Here is a 19,975-nt window from a genome sequence, read left to right as displayed (position 1 = left end):
ATGCACACACTGGCAGGTTGTTCTACTCAGTCACTGCTGGCCGGGCCTCAACACTTCTTGGCAGAACCCACTGAGAAGAAGGGTTTTCACAGTGTGTGTACTGTGTGTGTATATACTCTGTGTGTGTGTGTGTGTATGTGTGTGTGCTGTTTGAGAAAAATCAACAGACTCATGGACCCGCCCACTGATACTACCCCAACTTCTTTTTAACCAAATCAGTGGTTCTCAGTCTGCCTGCATTTTAGAATCATCTGGGGAGTTTTCTGGAAAGTACCCATGCTTGGGCCCCACCCTAGAAACCCATCCAGACCCCAAGTGAAACCAAGTATCTGGGATGGGAGAGGCATTTCACATTTTTTTAAACTTCCTAGATGATTACAATGTATAGTCCAGATTGTACAAAACAAGATCTCTTCTCTGGCAGCTTTTGAAAGACTTCTCAAAGTCCAAATAACTGTGAATAACAGAATAAACGAAAACAAAAAAACAACACACATTTATCTGCCTTAACAATGGTCTTACCTCTTCAATATCTTGGCGAATCCGACATTTCTAACAAGCACCTGTATCAGGGAGTTAAGACAGCATGTCTGTCCAATGTTGTGTAAACCGACCGGGCCTGCAAGGAGCAGAGGGAAGACACTGAGAGAAAGGCCGTCCATGGAACTCAGCAAACACCCAACATTCTTCTCGGCCCTCGTGAGGACGTGATATCCTACAAAGGACTCCCAGGGGCACAAAGAATTCACTAAGGAGCTTGCAACCAAATTGGAAATGAGAGAGAAACACCAGCCTCTGAAAAGTGAAACAGCAGCCGAAGTCTCCACCGTCCAGGAAAGAGACACGCCACAAGGGGCATCACTCGCTGTCAAACTGGTAACAGTGCAGCAGTAAGAGCAGGGGAAGAGAAGACTACAGACAGCGCCTGGGGGAGCCCGGAGCCCTGCCCGGCAGCTGCCGCACAGCGCTGGGTCACAGTGGGCATCCACGGGGTCAGGGCCGAGAGCACCCTCCCAGACAATCTATTCCAGACCCTGGTGCAAACGGCCTACCCAGGCCCTACCACACAGTGGGAGGAAATCAAGAGAAAGCTTGGGGGACCCACCTCATCTAAACTCATGCAACCTCAAGAGGCTGCAAGCTACAGGGAACTCCGTGGATGTGGGAAAACCAAGAGAGCATTTCTCTGACCCACTAACCACCAACCTCCCCTCTCCCACCCACCCGGTGCTCAGGAGACCCTACAAGGTGTGTCATTTAAGAGGAAGGGAGTCCACTTTGAGTTCCTGGGGAAAGGGCTCTGGTATAAATGCTAGGGCAACAAGAACCAGGAATCTGGTCCAGCAGGGCCACGGATGTCTGCTCCCCACTCAGCAGAAGCCCCTGGTGCGGGGAAAAGCAGTCCCCATTTTTCCCAACAAGCCCATGTGCTCAGGAGCTCAACAGTCCCCACTTCACGGCTGCTGAAGTGGAGGCACAAGAGAGCAGGCCTCGTGGACTGCACGCTCCACGGCTTCAGGGTCCAGGGGACAAGCAAAGCGTTTCTACGCAGACAAAAGAGAAGAAGTGGGGTCTTGGCTGGTGGGCTTGGGCTTCCTCTGCCTCATCCTCAATGGGCTCTGCCAAGAAACGTGGAGATAGCCAGGACCGGCGGGGGTCCCGGCACGTACCCATCAGTGGTTGCTCCAAGGTCCCTGGACCAACAGCTGCTGCAGGCGTCTTCAGGACAGTTTGACCTCACTTCCCAGAAGAGCTCTCATGAGCTGGCCTTGGGAGGCCCTCTGTGAAGAGGAAGAAGATCTGTGTGACCAGTTTTGACTTCCAACAGCCAGTCTTAGAGGGTCAGTGTCTGGGGAGACCAGCCACAAAGCTCTAGGACGAGAAAGAACTCGGCGAGCACCGTCCCTGTGGTCCCTCGTCCCCACTGTCTCCTCATCAGGACCCACGGCCACAACCTCTCCCCCTACCTCCCAGCTCTCTATTCAGGCAAATGGCTCCACATTCACCAAGGGTCCAGGCCATACACCTGGGTCTCCCTGCTGCTCAATCCCAGGCCCAAACCATCCCTGGAGGCCATCAGTGCCACTGCCCGAAGGCTGTCTGCACGCTGGACCCAAGGAAGCCTGTCCTGGTTCCTCGGTGGGGAAGCCAGGGTGCTGTTGATGCCCCATGGGTGCAGTGCAAGGACCATCCCACTACCTGGCTCACTGTACCCTGATGTGGGAACAGCTATGTTGCCTGTGGTGGGAGGTGGCAACACCCAGACTCTGGCAGGACAGAAGCCCTTCCCCAGGCCGAAGGGTGTGGTGGTTGACAGCCCCCCACTGAGGCCCCTGAGGAATTCACCCCAGTGAAGACAGCTGCCCCAGTCCCTCTCCAGGGGTTGGACAATGAAGGGCATGAGGGCCTTACCACCTGTCTGAAGGTGTGATAGCTCTGAAAGGTCACCCAGCCCTGAGTTCCCCTCAGGATCAGCTGAGGCCTCTGTTGCAGAGTCTGGCAGTTCAAGTCCCCCCTTTGCCCACCGTGCTGTGCTCACTTCTCCCTGCCTCCCACCCTGGTGTCTTCCCAGGGGTGCTCCCCAGCACACCTCTCCTATGATCATCTCAGCTGGGATGACATCATCAATGGAGGAGCAAGTCAATAGCAGGTCCTCAGTCTATTGAGTTTTCTTAGACAACACACACACACACACACACACACAGAGTATATACTCTTCTTCTCAACAGGCTCCACCAAGAAATGCCGACACTCAGCCAGCTGCTGCTGCTGCTAAGTCGCTTCAGTCATGTCTGACTCTGTACGATCCCACAGACAGCAGCCCACCAGGCTCCGCCGTCCCTGGGATTCTCCAGGCAAGAACACTGGAGTGGGTTGCCATTTCCTTTTCCAATGTATGAAAGTGAAAAGGGAAAGTGAAATCACTCAGTTGTGTCTTGACTCCTAGCGACCCCATGGACTGCAGCCTACCAGGCTCTTCCACCCTTGGGATTAATGTGTGATAAAGTTTATTATGTGACTGCACACATGGGTGTGGTGTTTGGGTTCCCAAGGACATTTGCCAGTAGTGCTGGGAACCCAAACACCACGCCCATGTGTGCACAGTCACATAATAAACTTTATCACACATTCTTTTCTGCCCTGGGCTTTCTCCTTTTCCCCTTCCATGGTCACGGGTCACTGACAGAGGCCTGTAATTCTGTTGCTATATCAGCACACAAAAAAATGTGTAAAGCACTTAAAATGACTTTGGAAAATTATTGTTGCAACATGAGATAGAAAAAGTAGTACATCATCAACCATTTCAAAATGATTCCTAATATATCAACAAACACTGTGGAATAATCTGATTGTTTTCAGTTATTTACCATTACTTTAAAAAAAATACAGGGAATATCTTTAGGTATAAAATCTTTCTCTACCTATCTGATTTTTCCTCAGTCAAACCAAAGGTCACAGATGCAACAAAACCACAGTTGTAAACGAGGTCATGTGAACCAGAACCCACTTCCTCCAGACAGCACAGACTTCAGCTACCTGTGCATCCTCTCCAGGTATGCTTGGAATCTCAGGAGTCTCAGAACAGGTCCCAAGCACCATACCCTGTCCGTACCTGCCCAGAGTGCACACGGGTGTCTGCAGGGCACTGCCCAACACAGCGATCCATGCACAAAGATTCCCTCGTGTCTACAAGCAGACTTGACAAGGAAGTGGGATCCACGCCCAGGCCTCCCACTGCCCCCTGCCTTTTCATCTCACGGAGTTCTGCTGAAAGGGCTTCAGCTTTGCCTGCAGCTCAGGGCTCAGGCCTGCCCAGAGTCTAAGCTGAGGCCACAACCCATACTGTTTGCTCAATCGTTCCCTTGTTATTCAGTCGCTCAGTCGTGTCCAACTCTTTGCGACACTATGGACTGCTTGCAGCAGACCAGACTTCCCTGTTCTTTATCTTGCAGAGCTTGTGCAAACTCATGACCATCATTTCCCTGCTGCTGCTGCTGCTGCTGCTAAGTCGCTTCAGTTGTGTCCAACTCTGATCATTTCCCTATCCTGGTGCAAATAAGTCTGTGGCTTTCTAACTTACCTGACCATCAGACACAACCAGTCGCTAAATCAGTATTTGGGAGAGATTCTTAGAAATATAATTACAAGGTCACAGTGCACAAAGTTAAGGGTTTGGTTTTAAACATTTATTTGGCTGCGGTGGATCTTAGCTGTAGCACGAGGGATCTCTTAGTTGCAGTGGACAGGATCTAGTTCCCTGACCAGGATTGAACCCAGGCCCCTTCATGGGGAACAGAGTCTTAACCACTGGACCACCAGGGAACTCCCCCTTAAGGTTATTAATAAACGTAGCTAAATGCCTTGCACCCATCTGCACTTCAGCCACTGGCTGAAAGGCCCATTAGGACTCAGTGTTTAAATGAAGTGACCTAAATTCCCTGATGTTCACAAGGGCAAGTTTTGTGGGAAAAGTGGGTCTGGATCTGAGTTTATTATGAAGGAAAGGGTATGGTGTAAAATAAAGGACACTTTGGGGCAAGGCAGGTGATGTGCAAAGAAGCCCAATGGTTGGGGGAGGAGAATGTGGGAAGAGTGTGCAAAGGACTCTGAGCAAATCTGCACAGCTGAATCCAAGTCAGGACTGGAAAAAATGTAGAGTTCCAGAATTTGAAGTTTTATAAAAAGTTAAGTGGTCACTAGTGGTCAGAGAACTGCAAACCTTGACCATAATGAGATACCATTTTACACTGTTCAACCGGCATTGGTTAAGAATTCTGAGGACTCCCCTGGTGGTCTAGTGGTTAAGAATATACCTTCCAATGCAGGGGACACAGGTTCAATCTCTGGTCAGGGAAGATCCCCCACGCCACAGGGCAACTCAGCCCATATGACACAACTACTGAGCCCGTGCTCTAGAGCCAGCACTGCACAGCTGGAGAAAGCCTGTGCACCACAACACGGGCTCGCTTCAGTTCAGTTCAGTCGCCCAGTCATGTCCGACGCTTTGTGACCCCATGAATTACAGCACACGTCCACCCAAACCCACGTCCATCGAGTCGATGATGCCATCCAACCATCTCATCCTGTCGTCCCCTTCTCCTCCTGCCCCCAATCCATCTCAGCACCAGAGTCTTTTCCAATGAGTCAGCTCTTCGCATCAGGTGGCCAAAGTATTGGAGTTTCAGCTTCAACATCAGTCCTTCCAATGAACACCCAGGACTGATCTCCTTTAGGATGGACTGGTTGGATCTCCTTGCAGTCTAAGGGACTCTCAAGAGTCTTCTGAACCACAGTTCAAAAGCATCAATTCTTCCGCACTCAGCTTTCTTCACAGTCCAACTCTCACATCCATACATGACCACTGGAAAAACCATAGCCTTGACTAGACGGACCTTTGTTGGCAAAGTAATATCTTTGCTTTTTAATATGCTATCTAGGTTGGTCATAACTTTCCTTCCAAGGGGCAAGCGTCTTTTAATTTCATGGCTGCAGTCACCATCTGCAGTGATTTTGGAGCCCAGAAAAATAAAGTCAGCCACTGTTTCCACTGTTTCCCCATCTATTTGCCATGAAGTGATGAGACCAGATGCCGTGATCTTAGTTTTCTGAATGTTGAGCTTTAAGCCAACTTTTTCACTTTCCTCTTTCACTTTCATCAAGAGGCTCTTTAGTTCTTCTTCACTTTCTGCTATAAGGGTGGTGTCATCTGCATATCTGAGGTCATTGATATTTCTCTTGGCAATCTTGATTCCAGCTTGTGCTTCTTCCAGCCCAGCATTTCTCATGATGTACTCTGTATAGAAGTTAAATAAGCAGAGTGACAATATACAGCCTTGACGTACTCCTTTTCCTATTTGGAACCAGTCTGTTGTTCCATGTTCAGTTCTAACTGTTGATTCCTGACCTGCATATAGGTTTCTCAAGAGGCAGGTCAGGTGGTCTGGTATTCCCATCTCTTTCAGAATTTTCCACAGTTTATTGTGATCCACACAGTCAATAAAGCATAGTCAATCAAGCAGAAATAGATGTTTTTCTGGAACTCTCTTGCTTTTCTGACGATCCAGTGGATGTTGGCAATTTGATCTCTGGTTCCTCTGCCTTTTCTAAAACCAGCTTGAACATCTGGAAGTTCACAGTTCACATAACAAGGCTCAGTGCAGCCAAAAAAAAAAAAAAATTCTGATTGAACCAAGTCTTGAAAAGAATGTAGATAAATAAAAATTCTAAAGAGAAATTCTTACATGTGTCCCTGGAGATATATACAAGAAAGTTCACATCAGTCTTGTTTGTACAACAAAAAAGTGGAAACAATCCCAGCACTTGGCCCAAAGGCAGAAGAATGAGTACGTGGGCTGTAATAAATGTACACAGTGAAATTATACTCCTTAGTTGCACCTGAGTGAACATGTCCCGAAAGGGTAATCTTAGAAACAGTGCTGAGTCAAAAGACAATTCTTAGAAGATAATATATAATATTTCTTTTGTAATTCAAACTCAAGGAAAATGAGATATTACATTGTTCAGGCATCAATGGGCACGGGAGATAAAGCTTCTTAAATGGATAACTGTGATCAAAAAGGCCATTAGCTCCAACAGGGAAGCAGAGGGAAGAGACAAGCCGAAAGCATGTACTTGCCAGTAACGTTCCAGCTAGGGGAAAGGGGTTCATAAACATTTATTTATTATTCACTAGCTAATGAATCCCAGCAAATCTGGAAAACTCAACAGTGGCCACAGGACTGGAAAAGGTCAGTTTTCATTCCAATCCCAAAGAAAGGCAATGCCAAAGAATGCTCAAACTACCACACAACTGCACTCATCTCATACGCTAGTAAAGTAATGCTCAAAATTCTCCAAGCTAGGCTTCAGCAATACCTGAATCGTGAACTTCCGGATGTTCAAGCTGGTTTTAGAAAAGGCAGAGGAACCAGAGATCAAATTGCCAACATCTGGGGGTGCCGGGGGCCAGCGTGAGGAATCCTGCCCATGACAAGGTCATGAGGAAGGAAGCCTGACAAAACGCAAGGATGTGATCAGGCTTCAGGGTTTCCCCCTGGAATTTCCTGAGCATGCACCCCAAAACACCAAAAATCTGCCGGCTTTTGTACTCTGCTCTTCTGATATTCTCTGGAAAAAGTCAAATCAGGGCTTTAGTCTTCTGCATTTGAAAGGGATGTTTCAGTTAAACCCCCTCTGATAACTCTCTAGCTTGCCTAACAGGTTCCCCCGGCACTTTTTCAGCTTGTGAATTGCTTACAGCCCCCCAGCCGCGAGAGGCATGAAGCTTAAAAGCATCTTAAAGATACAGAGCCTTTTCTAAAGAGCTAAAAATCATATTGGTGATGGATTTCACTGTTGACTCAATGACTGCTGCCAGACCTCCATATTCTTTATCTTTTAGGCACCTGGGAGGATGTTAATCAATGTAAACGGGATATGGAAAAAGATATATAGTAGTTTTGATGTTAGCAACAATAGACTTTTGAGTTAATTACTTTTCTTTTGTTATAAATCACTGTACTCCTTTTACTTGTTATAAGTTGCTGTATCTTTGCTATGTAAGAATGTAACTTTATTTAGTGGCTTTCTGAGAGACTTTGAGAAGATCAACACAAATAAGTCTTCTGGTTGACAAACCCTTATCAGAAAATAGGCTGTAAAATGTTAATTGGCCCTTTTGGCCGGAAGATGATGTAAATTACCTAAGACTTGTGTATACAACTAGGTATGCAGAGAGAAAAGCCTGGTTTTGATAAGAGTCTGGGCTGCTAACACTGCATAATTTTGTATTACCCATTGATCTCTATGTACAATCAAAAAGATATAAAAGGCCTTTCTAGACAATAGAGGCCAGGGCCAGTCTCTGGACTGGTTTCCCCCGTGTCTCCTCTTTACTCTAATTTCAGGCTGAATTCCCATCTGGAGCGGGGCAGCTCACCAAGTCTACTTACTTGTTCTGGCTTTTAAGACCCACGCAAAAAGGAGCCTAAGGCGGGGCACCCTTCGATATTCAAGTGGGCGCCGGTGGCCCAACGTAGATGATGCAAGCTCCTTGTCTGGAATTTTATTGGCCTTCCCCGTTAATCCGTTATTCAGCCTTCTTTCTCCACTTAATTTTCCTACTACACTATTTCTTCATAATCTAATCTCATATTAATAAACAAATAAGTTTTCCTCGCCTACGCCGTCCACACTTCAAATTTCCCCGGATCCACCGGGGCTGGACCCCGGCATGCTGGATCATGGAAAAAGCAAGAGAGTTCCAGAAAAACATATATTTCTGCTTGATTGACTATGCCAAAGCCTTTGGCTGTGTGGATCACAAGAAACCATGGAAAATTCTGAAAGAGATGGGAATACCAGACCACCTGACCTGCCTCTTGAGAAACCTATATGCAGGTCAGGAAGCAACAGTTAGAACTGGACATGGAACAACAGACTGGTTCCAAATAGAAAACAGAGTACATCAAGGCTGTATATTGTCACCCTGCTTATTTAACTTATATGCAGAGTGCATCATGAGAAATGCTGGGCTGGAGGAAGCACAAGCTGGAATCAAGATTGCCAGGAGAAATATCAATAACCTCAGATATGCAGATGACACCACCCTTATGGCAGAAAGTGAAGAAGAACTAAAGAGCCTCTTGATGAAAGTGAAAGAGGAGAGTGAAAAAGGTGGCCTAAAGCTCAACATTCAGAAAACTATGATCACGGCATCTGGTCCCATCACTTCATGGGAAATAGATGGGGAAACAGTGGAAACTGTCTGACTTTATTTTGGGGGGCTCCAAAATCATTGCAGATGGTGACTGCAGCCATGAAATTAAAAGACGCTTGCTCCTTGGAAGGAAAGTTATGACCAACCTAGATAGCATATTCAAAAGCAGAGACATTACTTTGCCAACAAAGGTCCATCTAGTCGAGGCTATGGTTTTTTCAGTGGTCATGTATGGATGTGAAAGTTGGACTGTGAAGAAAGCTGAGCACTGAAAAATTGATGCTTTTGAACTGTGGTATTGGAGAAGACTCCTGAGAGTCCCTTGGACTGCAAGGAGATCCAACCAGTCCATTCTAAAGGAGATCAGTCCTGAGTGTTCTTTGGAAAGACTGATGCTAAAGCTGAAACTACAGTAGTTTGGCCATCTCATGGGAAGAGTTGACTCATTGGAAAAGACTCTGACGCTGGGAGGGATTAGGGGCAGAAGGAGAAAGGGACGACCGAGGATGAGATGGCTGGATGGCATCACAGACTCAATGGACGGGAGTTTAGGTGAATTCCAGGAGTTGGTGATGGACAAGGCAGCCTGGCATGCTGCCAATTCATGGAGTTGCAAAGAGTCAGATACAACTGAGTAACTGAACTGAACTGAACTGAGCTACTGAATCGGAGAAGGTAATGGCAACCCACTCCAGTACTCTTGCCTGGAAAATCCCATGGACGGAGGAGCCTGGTAGGCTGCAGTCCATGGGGTGGCAAAGAGTCGGACATGACTGAGCGACTTCACTTTCACTTCTCACTTTCATGCACTGAAGGAAATGGCAACCAACTCCAGTGTTCTTGCCTGGAGAATCCCAGGGACGCTGGAGCCTAGTGGGTTGCCGTCTAGGGGGTCGCACAGAGTCGGACACGACTGAAGCGACTTAGCAGCAGCAGCAGAAAGTACCAGAGCATGGCTTCACTTTATTATTATTCAGCTAAGATCCATCCACTCCTTGGCCTCAGCCTTTGAGAGGCCGACCACCAAGCGCCTAGCTCAGTGTCCCTTCTGGTGTCCCTGCACTGGCACATGGTTGAATGGCCATTGTGGTGACCACCCAGGTGACCAGTGTGACAAAAAAGGGGGGTCACCTGGACTGACTGTTAATATCTGAAGATCCAGTTGCAAACGATCCACACAACTTAGGGTAGAGAATCTCATACACTTTCTATGTTGAGACACTAAAGCATAATTTTCACTGCAAAAGAAAGACGCTGCAACAGAATGCAACCATGAATGGTTTGGACCACTAATTATAAGCATAAAATTACTTTAAAATATTAAAAAAGCAAAAGAAATGGAAAATACATGTAGTAAAGAGAGTGAATAAGTTTGCTAAATAGCTTACAAAGAATATTGTATCTTTTTTGGCTTACAACTTTATGAAAATTTTTTATTAGAATATAGCTGATTTACAAAGCTATTTAGGCAATTTTATTAAATTTTAAAGTAATTTAGAAAAACAGAGTTAGATTGTAACAATTCTACACTTTGCAAAATTGTTTGGTATGTCAAACTTCTCATGTTAAACAAAATAATCTCGAAGAATTGTATTTAAATCTTAATTATGTAATTCGAATTAAGTCACGAGTCTTTCAAGAAAAAAAACCGCATCTGCAAATTATTTTTCTTTTTGCAAATACTTCAGATCTTGTGTAGATGAATTTAAACCAGAACATCAGTTTTACCAGTTATCATCAGGAGGAAAAACTCCAAAAATATCTACAAAAAATTAAGAATAAATCATTATTCACTCCAAATGTAAGAAACAATATTAAAAAAATCTGAAAAGAAACCAAATGCCAAAAACACAATCTGTTCACACTTGTCAAACTTCAAAAATCACAGACTATACACATGAATCAAGCACTCTTTTTAAGATCTGGTCTACTTGTGGACCATTGAAACTCTTGTCTGAATGATGACTTTAGATGGTCACTCAATTCAAAGGTTGGAAATCAAACGCTTGACTTTTGACAGTTACCTAAACTATGAATCCTAAGGACAACCTGCTCTGGAAAATATGTTTCTAGAAATAAATTTTCTGAATCACATTCTGCTGTACACATCAAATAAACAGTGATTATTTTAAATGTGCTACTTCTGTATCGTATACACCAAGCATCTGAACAGGCAGAAACAACCAGAGCCTATTTTAAACAGCATGATGGGTTAATGGTGAGTCCAGTCAGATTCTCTCCTAAAAAGTTTGATTGAAGAATATATATAGACTGGAAAAGCAGTTTTTTAAATGTCAGTGTCATACAGTTGTCATCAACAGTGGAACAAACAAGATGAAGGCTATGAATGGTTTGGCAGTCACAGACATAGTCAAGGGCTGGCTTGATGAGTACACAACCCGTGTAGCTGCAAAGACACACTCAGAAGCGGCTGGTTTGGTTTAATGCTCCCCTGTTGCAGTCTTGAAATTCTTCACAATTGTTTAATAAGGAGCCCAGGGACGGGGAAGCCTCATGGGCTGCCATCTATGGGGTCGCACAAAGTCAGACATGATTGAAGCAACTTAGCAGCAGCAGTGTATGCTTGGGAGAAGGCAATGGCACCCCACTCCAGTACTCTTGCCTGGAAAATCCCATGGACGGAAGAGCCTGGTGGGCTGCAGTCCATGGGGTCGCACAGATTAAGACGTAACTGAGCGACTTCACTTTCACTTTTCACTTTCATGCACTGGAGAAGGAAATGGCAACCCACTCCAGTGTTCTTGCCTGGAGGATCCCAGGGACGGCGGAGCCTGGTGGGCTGCCGTCTATGGGGTCGCACAGAGTTGGACATGACTGAAGCGACTTAACAGCCATGTTCTTACTTTACTAGGGGACCCACAAATTATATGGCAAGTCTGGCATACAGTGTTTTGTTCACACCCTTCAGTATGTGTCCAGGAGGTAACTATAGCACAGAAGAATGTAAGGTCAGAGAAAGACAGCAAGAGTTTCACCATCCTTCATCAGAGATTTTGGAATGGTTTTGTCACAAACTTACTGTAAGATGTTCAGACACTATGGAATAGCAGACACTATGTGATTAAAAGGCTCCTCAAACAATAACACCCCCCACACACACACAAACATGCCCTAATGCTGTAGTTTGCAGAACTTAGCACCTGCAGTTTGTTCACTGGAAACTACTGAAGAAGTAACCACACTAAAAGCCTTGTTGAGAATCCAAACGCTTCTCAGGGGACACCAGCTGTAAGACCCTCCCGTTCTTCAACCCCAGCGATGTGCTGAAATTGGAGTGCATTTCAGCACAGGCGAGAGGCAGATGGCCTCACCTGTAACCAAACATTGAGTTTAACACTCAGTCCTTTAGTGTTCTGCCCAAAGGTGTAAAAGCTTTTCTGAACATGTAGTAATTTCCAACGTGTTTTCTTAATTAATGGATATTGAGAGTATAATTCTTACCTGAAGGGGAGGTTTTCTTTCGTTTTGCTAAAATATTGGCAACCACTTGTCTAACATCTTGTCACTAGAAAGGCAGGTTTCTGGACCAGTGGCATCAGCACCACCTGAAGTCTGTTAAAGAGGCAGGACTGGAATCTGCATTTTGACAAGATTCCCAGGTGAATGCGCCTATGGGCGCATTAAGGCTGAGAGGCTTTTCTGGACAAGCACTGACCAAGTTCGGGCTTCAGGGGGCTGACCACCGGCACAGAGGTGTGCGTGCAGACCAGCTACCTTCAAGTCATTTCATGAAGACTGTTTTCAGTTCAGTTCCAGTATTGCTCTCCCTAAAGGGGCATGATTTCCCGGCTGCTTTATTTCCATTTAAGGCACCAGCAGTGAACATCTCATGGTGTCACCTGTGTAGACAGAGACTAGGTGCAGAGCAGCAGCTCCCCATCCACACATGGCCACGGGGAGTAGACAGCCACAGTCAGCTTGGACGCACACTCAGCAAAGCGCACCACAACCTCAAAAGTGACTCCAGTGGACAGCTGTCATTTCTGCAGCCCAGTACCCACACCTTTTGGTAGCAGACTCACTTTTTCTTTACAAAAACTCTCTCAACTTTTGGACTATGAAGACTGGGTGGAGCCCACACGCACTGCCTGGCTCAGAGGCCTGGCCTCACAGGGCTCATGGTGGCTGTTTCAGCAATGGAAACGCGACCCAATCAGGACTGATAATAATCAGCCTTGAGACTTCTTAGATGAGATTTTAGACCAGGAGATTGTAAATCAGACCATCTTTCCCACTACAGGAAGAACAAATCCCAGCCAAGGAAAAGAGCCAATGACAGGTAACAGAACCAAGAGACAGAGAAGGAAACAGAGTCCCGAGACGGTCAGCTGAGGCCCTGGACCAACCCAGCCCCAGATGCCTGCCCCCAGAGGTCTCCACTCAGAATCCCCTCTCCGGTTTTTAAAATTAGCCTGAAATGCATTCCTGACACTTTTAGCTGAAAGACTACTGGTTAACATGACTCTGCTCCGGGACTATAGCTTCAAGAAAGAGACACATACAAAGATCTATGTGAAGACCATTCACCAAAATTCATTCTTACAGCCTATTTTCTTTCTGTATTTTACAAATTACATAGTATGAACTCAATTTTATCAAACATAACTACACACACAGAGAAAAAAAGACTGGGACAAAATATATCAAAAATGTCATTAAAGGGTAATTCCAATTGGTTACAAATCACTTTTGTCTTTCCCTGGATTATTTCTCTTAATTTCTTATAATTAATATGATTTTAAATAAGCAATAAATCATTTAAGGCATAGATTTAAAATCTTTTAAGGGAGTCTTTGTTAGCAATAGTGTTTCTACTCTAAGATCCAAAAAATTAGTGAATTAGGAATGAGAAGTTTTACAATTTTTTCTCAATCCTTTTATAAAAGGTGAAGGGAGGAGAACATAAGAAGCTCGGAAACTGCTAAATATAAGTGGCATAATTAACAGGCTCATGTTAAATGGCTCAGATAACACTCTTTTCTTAGCAAATATTTTCAATAGTCATAAACAGTTATTCCTCTAATGAGGATCAACCTAGAAAAGTTAAACTGACAAAGAAAAGATGGCAGTTGACAATTCCATGAGCAAAACCTAGGACTTTGAGACCACATCAAAGGAAATCTGATGAAACAGTAGGAAGGGATCAGCCTGTTTCCCAGAGATACTACTCTGCAGTCTGCCAGACCTTGAAAATAAGACGGTAAAACCCAGTAGAGGGATCATCTGGAGAGGTGCGAGGCCAGATCCCAAAGAGTCAACAGAGAAAGGCAGGAAACTTCAAAGGTAGTCATAGAGGAGACAGGTAGGTGGGGCAAAAAAGAGAGGAAAGCGAAACTTAAAGATCTGAGGAGGATGGAGAAAGTGAGCTAAGCAAGTGGTGACGGGGGAAAGGAGAATGGATATATTTTGAGGAATATTTTAAGGATGCTGAATTTTCAAACTCAATGCCTGACTGAAAAATGGGCTCCAACACCGGATTCTTAGGGCAGTGAGACTATTCCTATTCTGTCTGATACATGGTCGATACATGCCATCATACATTTGTCAAAATTCATAGAATGCACAAAACAATGAACCCTAATGTAAAGCACAGACTTTACGTGATAATGACCTACGTTCATAAATTGTAACAAACTGTTCACAGTGGAGGAGGCTAGAGGGGCAGGAGGTATATAGGAACTCTGTGTACTCAATTTTGCTGTGAATCTAAAATTGCTCTGAAAAATAGTCTCCTATTTAATAAAATCTTGGGTTCCAAAGAACAAAACTAACTTAACCCACTCTTCCTAAAATTTTTACGCTTATAAATGGGAGATGTGAAGGACAGAAACAGCTGGCTTAGACTAGCCACCACTGCAGCCACAGAAACAACCAGAGACTTCAGAGAAACAGCCTAAGACTCGACATAGGAAACCTGGGCTGGCCCCGGGCGCTAACTGGGCTCTTCACTCACTAATAGACTCTCTGCAAGGAAAACCAACTCCGTCCTTAAATGCCCAAAGAGGATCAAAACCTACATGCCTGGACTGTGTGTGATGCAAGCCTCACAGTCCAAATGCAACCCATCATGGCAACAGATCCAGATCTCATATTTCATGTTGGTGTGTGCTGCTCCAGTAACGGTAATGCGCTGGGCACACAGACTGGAACACTCCAGATGAAACCTCTTTGCAAGCTCATCACTATATTTAATATAAAAGCATCCATACTGTGCACCTAATTTTTATTGGTTAAAAAATATTAAAGGTTTTCTTTTTTTCCCCAGTTCCTTGATAGAGATCCAAAAACCAGGATGAAGCTGTGTACTTGTTAGCTGATGGCCTGTCTGGTTCCTATGAGCACAGGAGACCTCCTAAATGTCCAGGCTGAAGCCCCCACCTCACCCTCACAGCGTAATACCAAATGGAAAGTATGTATCAGTCACTCAGTCATGCCTGACTCTTTCGTGACCCAGTCATGTCTGACTCTTTTGTGACACTGTGGACTGCAGCCCACCAGGTTCCTAGGTCCATGGAATTCTCCAGGTGAGAATACTGGAGTGGGTTGCCATTTCCTTCTCCAGGGGATCTTCCCAATCCAGGGATCAAACAAACCCAGGTCTCCCGCATGGCAGGAAGATTCTTCACTGTCTGAGCCACCAAAAAGAAATATTTTAAATATGTGCCCCTATTTCAATGATTTCAAAGTATAGCTACCTCAGTGCTGTAAAGCATGAAAGTAAAGGCTCTACTTTAATTTTCAAAACACGTTTAGGTCCAGATTTTCAGAGGTCATAGAGTTTTAGGTTTAAAGGTCTAAATTCAGACTAAAATATTCTGATTTGCACAATTTAACAAAATCTTTCAAATTTTTCAGTTTGTATGCCCACTGACCCAGCAATTCTGCTTATAGGAACTCTCCACAAATATGCTTATATATTCACACAACTGTGACTATAAATGATACTGTTGTATCATCCATACCGCTAAAAACAGGAAAGAACCTAAATGTCCATGAAGTGTTTAAATAGAAAGACGTATCTCTCATATTTTTCACCAGTTTTTAAAATGAGGTGGACCTACTGTATCTCTTGCCATGGAAAGATGTCCATAATATACTGTTAGGTGGGGGGAAAGCAAATTTACAGAGCAATTTTGGAGTTGTACATATAAAAATTTCTGGCAAGGTACCCAATAAAATGATAGCGAGTTGAGGATTAAAAGAAACCTTATTTCTATCTCAGGTTTGTCTGCATCTTTTGGAATTTTTTTTACAAACTTCGACAGTTTTGCAATTCATTAATTAAAGTCATGCAAGGAGATGGTATGGGGAGGGAGGTGGGAGGGGGGTTCAGGATTGGGAACTTATGTACACCCGTGGCGGATTCATGTTGATGTATGGCAAAACCAATACAGTAATGTAAAGTAAAATGAAGTAAAATTAAAAAAAAAAAGTCTAAATCAGTACATCAGCGTGGGAAAACTGCATCGATCCAATACACCTATTAACGAATACAGACCATTATTATAATCCGCGGAGCCCAAATAAATCCCATCAGTATCCACGAGGCAATGAGCAGAGCCCCGCCTTATCTTCACCACCAAACTTGCCTTAAGAGCCGCGAAGCGTCAGACCCGCGCTGCCAAGTCGAATGTGGGTGAAGTACAGCCACAGAGTGGGGCCCTCCAGGAGGCTGCGGGGCTGGCGCAGCGGGCGACGCCCGGTCCGTCCACTTCGGTCCCCCCGGCTGTCCCCGCGCCTCCCTACTCACCTCGGTTCCCTACTTCTGGCCCTCTGGGTCGCCGCGGACAGGCGCCCTTGCACCAGGACCTCTGTCCCCGCCCACACCCCCGTCCCCGCCCAGTCCCCGCCCCGTCCCCGCCCCCGCCCTGGCGCTAGGCTTTCGTTTCCTGCGAACTGAAAGCGAAACTCAGCGGAGGAAGCGCTAGTGAGCGCGAAGTCCGTGCCTCCGCGGTTGGTTTCGCGTTTAAACGTGCGCGCTGTCTGCAGAACACGGCCTAAACTGGTTCCTAGAACACGCTCTTGTTTGGACATTTTAAGATCTCCGTAGTCATTCGGAGGTGTTTTACAATCGTTTGGCATTTCGTAATACACGTGGCAGCATTTTTTTTCTTTTTTTTTTCTTTCTTGAAGCAATGATCTAATTTCTTAAATTGGGTATCTTAAAATTGTCTGGCTTTTATATTCGATGACAGACGGTAGATAGATGCAGGACGAAGCCCGCTGTCCTCTGGTGCCCCTGGGGTGGCGCGGGGGCGGGGACGGGGAACCCGCTGTGACGCAGAGCTGGTGGGGAACAGAAAGTGAACTGTTCCACCTTAGACCCTCACGTACACTGGGTCCCTGAGAAATGCCAGGCTCCCTGCTGCTGATGCTGCCGCTGCTAAGTCGCTTCAGTCGTGTCCGACTCTGTGCGACCCCCATAGACGGCAGCCCACCAGGCTCCGCCGTCCCTGGGATTCTCCAGGCAAGAACACTGGAGTGGGTTGCTATTTCCTTCTCCAATGCATGAAAGTGAAAAGTGAAAGTGAAGTCGCTCAGTTATGTCTGACTCTGTGCGACCCCATGGACTATAGCCTACCAGGCTCCTCCATCCATGGGATTTTCCAGGCAAGAGTACTGGAGTGGGGTGCCATCCCTGCTAAGCTCTAAACCTAATTCAGTCTATATGACAGGTTCCTAATAGAGGCCCCATTTTTATTTCAGTTTTATAGGCGCGAATACTAATTTTCAGAGAGGCTAAGTGGGACTTCCCAGATGGTCCAGTGGTTAAGATTTCCCCTTCCAAAGCAGGGGGTCTGGTTTGGTCCCTGGTCTCCCTGGTTGGGGAACTAAGATCCCACATGCCTCACGGCCAGAACACAAAAACATAAAACAGAAATGATAAAACACATTAAAAATGGCACACATTTAAAAAAAAAAAAAAAAAAAGAGGTTAAGTGACTTCACTAAGGTCACAAGATTACAAGGGATGAAGCCAGGATTCCAGAGGGTCTTAACCCTAATTCCCACTGCCACCCTTTGATATGAAAGGCCAGGTCGCTGAAACTAGGGGCTCACCAGATGGGCATGCAGAGAAGTTAAGGTTCAAAGACAAATGGACAACTTGCAGTTCAGTTCAGTTCAGTTGCTCAGTCGTGTCCGACTCTTTGCCAACCTATGGACTGCCTGTCCATCACCAACTCCCGGAGTTTACTAAAACTCATGTCCATTGATTCAGTGATGCCGTCCAACCAGCTCATCCTCTGTTGTCACATTCTCGTCACGCCTTCAATCTTTCCCAGCATCAGGATCTTTTCACATGAGTCAGTTCTTTGCATCAGGTGGCCAAAGTATTGGAGTTTCAGCTTCAGCATCATTCCTTCCAATGAACATTCAGGACTGATTTCCTTTAGGATGGACTAGTTGGATCTCCTTGCTGTCCAAGTGACTCACGGTCTTCTCCAACACCACAGTTCAAAAGCATCAGTTCTTCGGCACTCATCTTTCTTTATAGTCCAACTCTCACATCCATACATGACTACTGGAAAAACCATAGCCTTGACTAGATGGACCTTTGTTGGCAAAGTAATGTCTCTGCTTTTTAATAAGCTGTCTAGATTGGTCATAACTTTTCTTCCAAGGAGCAAGCGTCTTTTAATTTCATGGCTGCAGTCACCTTCTGCAGTGATTTGGGAGCGCAAAGAAATAAAGTCAGTCACTGTTTCTACTTTTTCCCCATCTATCTGCTATGAAGTGATGGGACCAGATGCCGTGATCTTAGTTTTCTGAATGTTGAGCTTTAAGCCAACTTTTTCACTCTCCTCTTTCACTTTCATCAAGAGGCTCTTTAGTTCTTCTTTACTTTCTGCCATAAGGGTGGTGTCATCTGCATATCTGAGGTGATTGATATTTCTCCTGGCAATCTTGATTCCAGCTTGTGCTTCATCCAGTCCAGCGGTTCTCATGATGTATTCTGCATATAAGTTAAATAAGCAGGGTAACAACATACAGCCCTGCTGTACTACTTTCCCAATTTGGAACCAGTCTGTTGTTCCATGTCCAGTTCTAACTGTTGCTTCTTGACCTGCATACAGATTTTTCAGTAGGCAGGTCAGGTGGTCCCATCTGTTAAAGAATTTTCCACAGTGTGTGGTGATCCACACAGTCCAAGGCTTTGGCATAGTCAATAAAACAGAACTAGATGTTTTTTTGGAACTCTTGCTTTTTTGATGATCCAACAGATGTTGGCAATTTGATCTCTGGTTCCTCTGCCTTTTTTAAATCCAGTTTGAACATCTGGAAGTTCATGGTTCTCATATTGCTGAAGCCTGGCTTGGAGAATTTTGAGCATTACTTTGCTACCATGTGAGATGAGTGCAATTGTTAAGTAGTTGGAGCATTCTTTGGCATTTCCTTTCTTTAGGATTGGAATAAAAACTGACCTTTTCCAGTCCTGGGGCCACTGCTGAGTTTTCCAGATTTGCAGGCATATTGAGTACAGCACTTTCACAGCATCAGCTTTTAGGATTTAAAATAGCCCAACTGGAATTCCATCACCTCCACTAACTTTGCCCATAGTGATGTTTCCTAAGGCCCACTTGACTTCACATTCCAGGATGTCTGGCTCTAGGTGAGTGATCACACCATCATGATTATTTGGGTTGTGAAGATCTTTTTTGTACAGTTATTCTGTGTATTCTTGTCACCTCTTCTTCATATCTTCTGCTTCTGTTAGGTCCATACCATTTCTGTCCTTTATGGAGCCCATCTTTGCATAAAATGTTCCCTTGGTAACTCTAATTTTCTTGAAGAGATCTCTAGTCTTTCCCATTCTATTGCTTTCCTCTATTTCTTTGCATTGATCACAGAGGAAGGCTTTCTTATCTCTCCTTGCTATTCTTTGAACTCTGCATTCAAATGGGTATATCTTTTCTTTTCTCCTTTGCTTTTCGCTTCTCTTCTTTTCACAGCTATTTGTAAGGCCTCCTCAGACAGCCATTTTGCTTTTATGCATTTCTTTTCCTTGGGGATGGTCGTGATCCTTATCTCTTGTACAATGTCATGAACCTCCATCCATAGTTCCTCAAGCACACTATCGGATCTAGTCCCTTAAATCTATTTCTCACTTCTACTGTATAATCATAAGGGATTTGGTTTATGTCATACCTGAATGGCCTAGTGGTTTTCCCTACTATCTTCAATTTAAGTCTGAATTTGGCAATAAGGAGTTCATGATCTGAGCCACAGTCAGCT

At 45.0% G+C, this 19,975-nt stretch overlaps 1 protein-coding gene across 1 annotated transcript in view; it reads right to left on the bottom strand.

Annotated features, from left to right (window-relative positions):
- The window catches only part of USP18 (ubiquitin specific peptidase 18), a 34,133-nt gene extending 17,641 nt beyond the window's left edge, over positions 1–16,492 (bottom strand). The window contains exons 1-3 of the mRNA XM_068971019.1: positions 16,330–16,492; positions 1,671–1,781; positions 523–619 (exon numbers count right to left, since the gene is read on the bottom strand). Coding sequence (XP_068827120.1) covers positions 523–619; positions 1,671–1,674 — 101 coding nt within the window. The 5' untranslated portion in view covers positions 1,675–1,781; positions 16,330–16,492. The remainder of the gene's footprint in view (positions 1–522; positions 620–1,670; positions 1,782–16,329) is intronic.
- Between the last annotated feature and the right edge of the window lie 3,483 nt (positions 16,493–19,975).

Source organism: Capricornis sumatraensis, chromosome 4 (genome assembly GCF_032405125.1).
Source record: "Capricornis sumatraensis isolate serow.1 chromosome 4, serow.2, whole genome shotgun sequence".
In the NCBI taxonomy this organism is placed as follows: Eukaryota; Metazoa; Chordata; class Mammalia; order Artiodactyla; family Bovidae; genus Capricornis; species Capricornis sumatraensis.
This window is presented reverse-complemented; position numbering and strand designations above follow the sequence as displayed.